At 41.6% G+C, this 5,000-nt stretch overlaps 1 protein-coding gene across 1 annotated transcript in view; it reads right to left on the reverse strand.

Moving 5' to 3' along the window:
- Positions 1 to 1,154, reverse strand: part of hoxd11a (homeobox D11a) — a 3,154-nt gene extending 2,000 nt beyond the window's left edge. Inside the window, exon 1 of the mRNA XM_056580460.1 lies at positions 115 to 1,154. Coding sequence (XP_056436435.1) covers positions 115 to 715 — 601 coding nt within the window. The 5' untranslated portion in view covers positions 716 to 1,154. The remainder of the gene's footprint in view (positions 1 to 114) is intronic.
- Positions 1,155 to 5,000: the final 3,846 nt, after the last annotated feature.

Consider the following 5,000-nt stretch of genomic DNA (forward strand, 5'->3'; position numbering starts at 1 on the left):
TTATAGGGATATAAAAAGGTTTGCATGCTTATAAAGACACACATAAAACTCGACCGACATGCTGGTGGACAGAGTTTACATACTCGTCCATTGTCTACAAAAGCCCATACTTACTCTGTTCGCTGGTCTTGTCACCAGAGTCCACGGATGAGTCTTCATTGAGGTTCTCCGTCGACTCCGATTTGGATTGTTCTGCTTTGTTTATTGTCTCCCCATTATCTGTCGCATCCACGGGCACAGGCGAGTCTGTCTTTTGTGCTGTGTGCTCCGCGTTGGTCCTCTCCGAGTTGAGGGTCTCAAAAAACTGGTCGAACCCCTGCGGAAGGACCCCGTTCCGGCCAACGTTAGCGAGGAAACTGCACGTCGAGTTCGACCCAATGTGGTGACCGTAGGAGTCGTTTTTAAACAGCATGTCCGCCCGTCCAGAAGACTGAATTAAATCCCGTTGCATGATCTCCTCCGTGGAGTAATAAGACGCGTAGTTGCTCCTGTAGTGCCATTTGCTCGGGTGGTCCAGTCCATAATCCCTGAAAGCGACTTCGCGAACTGGTTGGACTTGGGCTATGTTTGGAGAATACGGGAAATTGATTTGACACGTAGTAGTCTGCGGTAAGAAGGAAGTAACTGATGAAAAATCAGGCGCCGTAACGTAATAGGTACAGTTTGGTAAATACATGTTTGGAGCGCAGTTGTTGCGATCATCGTACTCCGTCATCTCTCCCTTTCCCTTTGCAACAGTGAGAGGAATTGGCAGCTTGACTGTGTTAAACTTTGTCCATATATTGCACCATAGGCGTGTGGCGCAAAGTCGAGAAGGCGAAAAAATCGGAAACGCAGGCAGACCTGCAATTCATCTTCATCGATTCTGGAGGTAATTGTGTCATGTGATCCAGCCAAGGAATTTACCATATATCAATATCACTCATTAAAAACTGTCCTCGGAAACTCATGTGGGCGCATGCACGAGAGTCCATTGGTCGTGGTGGTGTGTATAGGGCTACTCCTCTCTGCCTCCTTGTCCTATGGCTCGAGGAAAGGAAATGTGTGAAGCACCACTGGAATTTATCATTGAGGGTTTAGGGTAACGTAATCTTCATCATGAAATGGCACCCAAACCACGTAGGGATTAATCCGTGTGCGGTGGAGCAGACGCTTCGGGCTGCAGTGACAGACTAGACACGTTGAGAATGACCTCGACTTATAACTTGGAGCCGAATAGCTCCAAAAGGCCACGACGCGTCCACCCGTATTGGCTGCAGTAATCTGTTATAAACACGTATTGCATGCCTATTGGTATGTGTACAGATGGGAGTGATGGAACAATGGGATTTAAATGGAAAATTAATATAAACTATGTTAAAGGGTTGAATTGATTACAACGTAGCGAAATAGGACTCAAGAATATAGTTATTTGCCAAAACAACACCGAGCACGAAGCTTTACCAGAAAACCCATTTGAGGACGTACGGATGTTATATAAATTCACACACACAAATAAAACCATTTCATTTCATTTTAGAAAACAGGCCTGCATATTATAAAGACTCGTGGTGATATGAACCATGGTGGTCCTCCTACCTTAACCTCCCAGATACAAAGCGTTGGACTTAACGCACATGGACTGCTAGTAACAACCAAGACGCGCAGACATTACGCATTAGTACATCCATTAGTATCTTAAATCCCCCCCCCCCCCCCCCCCCCCCCCCCCCGAAAAAAAATAAATACACGTCAACGGTCACCCAGATATGTTGAACGTGGCACTACATTGCCAAGTACAGAAAAATCACACTGGCTTTGACCGTCTGGGTGGATGTGTACGAAGCACTCACCAACAACCGTCTGCAGGCAAATCATTTTATTGCACAAACAAAGGGGCGCTCACTAGTTAAAGTAAGCTCTTAGTCGAGGCCCGGCGCGGCGGCGAGAAGGACTTGTAGCCAACAGTTTGAATAAAACAAATCCGCCATCCATTGAAGAGTTTGTTTTTCTTTGTGAGTATATTTTCCATTTTCATTTTCCAAAATTGTAGGATAGCCCATATGTCATATCCATTTTTTTAAACTAAATACAAACAGAAAATGCATTTTGAAAAAATAACCAATTTGAGTTGCAGGGCTTGACGGGCACTTTGCCAATCTCTACTTAGACTAGATCACTTGTTAATGCTATTTCTGATACAAGTTTCAATGTCTTCATTTCAAATGTGTAATGCGTAATTCCAGTGTGCGATTTTCTGTAGTTTGCGTGGCGGAACCAGAACATGGTCGATCAAAGTAATGTAAACCGAGGCCTTGTTAGGCTACATTTAGCCATACACTCAACAACCAAATAAGTACAAATCAACCCATGTAGATAAACACTTTTATGATAGGCTATTTACAATATGTATATATATATATATATATATATATATAGGCCTATATATATATGTGTGTGTGTGTGTGTGTGTGTGTGTGTGTGTATATATATATATATATATATACACACACATATATATATATATATATATATATATATATATATATATATATATAGGCCTATATAAATATACATATACATATATATATAACAAAGAACAAAACATTAACCCTACGACAGCAAAACTAGAGTTACACAGTAGCATTGAAAACACCTGTGTGCCAGCGTAAATAATTCGTTATTATTCAACCAAATAACACAAACCGTAGGCCCATTTACCTCCAACGACAAAGCAAAATAAAGACGTTGAGTGGAACAACAAAAGGTATCCAAAGATACTCTGTGAATAACTAATAAGGAAATGTATTTCTTTGTGGTTTTATCAGAAAATTCCCTTTACGTTTGTTTTTGAGTGCATTTATTCATTCGATTACGAACTATTACATGCTTCTTATTATCATTTAACTGTTTTAAGTCGTCTAGTCAGCGCTTTATTCCGAGTTATTATGTTATGGGCAAAACAAATCGTGCGAGGAAGCAACAATGCGACACATATAGTCTCCAGCTCGTGCGAAAACACAAACTGTGAGCCAGGTTGCATTTTCAGAGTAACTATAAAACACGCACAGCCTCACTCCACAGGCGGCTCGTTCCTCCAGCTCCACATCACGCGGTCCAGTTGCTCTGATTGTTTTGGTGAAGATCTAATTGTAAAATGCTATTACAGCGCCTTCAAATAGAAAATACATACTCCAGGGGTATTTCCAATGCGTTCCAAAGCGCTCAGATGTAATCATAACGCAGTTAAAAGAAAACGGCGTGCATGTAAATAGACAACTGGTCGATGTTGTGCCAGGATTTTAGACAACTTCACACCGAATACTTGACCTTAACTTTGTTTTGGCGCCCCCAGTGTCTGCAGCACCGGAACTGCCCTCTGCCTTTGTCTGTCAGTAGCGCTCCAGGGCCCTGAGCAGAGCACAAAAACATCCCTGCGCCTACTGGCGGGGATAATATGCTGATTGTGGCAATGAACGAATTCACTTTGTCACGTTGTGGTTAGGGCTATACATACTGCTATGCAGTTACGCATCTATTTATTATAGGCCTAGCTTGGCCTAGCTACACTTGGAACAGTGTAAAGGGACGTATTGCACTAAGCTATGGTTGCACATTGACTATACGGAATGCAGGCTAAGGTCCAACTAAGGCTATTTGGAGTGATTATGGAGAAATTACGCACGGACTAAGTCAATAGAATACAACATTATAACTGAAATGTGATCTTTTTCGAATTTCGCTGCTCAAACACTCAAGTGATCTCAAACTAATAAACACAAAGTAGGCGTTACATAATAGGCCTAGCTGATGTATTTGATGCCTAGGCTGTATTATAGCTAACCGGTTAGGAATTTCATTTATTTGCATCCACCGGCCTGACGATCAATATACAGTAAATTAACTGCTTGACGGAAGGAGCAGAACGCTAAACCGCTCCAAACGTGCACATGACCTAAAAACTAGTCATGCGTGATAATATCCATTTGGCATAGTGTATTCATTGTGTTGGCTTATTTAATTTGAATACATAAACGTCCGATCTAAGAAACTGACACAGTTGAATAAGTCCATATAGGAACAAGGATAGACGTGGGCAAGACACACACTTAGAATACCACAAAATATATACATCAATACATGCTTTATTTGAACCATTTACTGCGTAAATGGTTCCGTCTTTGAGGACAGTAGTCCTCAAAGACCGCATTGTGGTTAGCGGGCTGAGCTATACCATAAAGCGCCATGTAGAGGCCAGGCCCAACCCGCCTACTGAATGTCAGTGCTATCCGTTAGTTCAACATGTTTATTTTAGGCTTAAAATAAACTAGGAGTCTAAGCATAAGCCCGGAGTGTCATATGTCACCGATGCAGTCAAATGAGGCTTTTAATATCCAGTTACGAGCTCCTAGCGATAATGGAGGAAGACGGTGGTAAGGATTAGGCTCATAGCCTTAATATAACATTATGTATGATATAATATCAGGCCTTCTGATTCTGATATTCTACTACATTATATATATATTCACTATAAGCCAAGGAAAGAACCGCAGTCTGTACCCCAATTGCCTTTACCTAAACGGTTAGCTATCTCACCCTTTTGTGGATCTATATTTCCTAGACATCTCAGACATTTACTTATTCAAACGCTTATTTTTTGGGAGGCATTTTCTTACATTCAAATGTCTAAAAGCAAACTGAAGCCACAATCACAAGTTCACGGGCTAATGTGACCAGGGTCTTTAAATAGACGCACGCATCTGGCAGACGGTCCGAGAAGGTGACTAAACTCGGCCTATAGGCCATACGAGGACCTATCACGTCATATCAAGGCCAAGATTATTGTGAAAATATGTTCCATTACAAAGAAGGCAAAGCAAATGTACAGAAATTATGTAAATGCCGTTAATATTGCAGTTCGTAGTGCAGCGATGCGGCCTTATCATATTTCGGACCGAGGGGAAGAGGAGAGATGGATTATTCTTTTTACGCATTCTGCAATGCGCTAAAATGATTAAATG

The sequence above is a fragment of the Gadus chalcogrammus genome, chromosome 20 (genome assembly GCF_026213295.1).
Source record: "Gadus chalcogrammus isolate NIFS_2021 chromosome 20, NIFS_Gcha_1.0, whole genome shotgun sequence".
Classification (NCBI taxonomy): Eukaryota; Metazoa; Chordata; class Actinopteri; order Gadiformes; family Gadidae; genus Gadus; species Gadus chalcogrammus.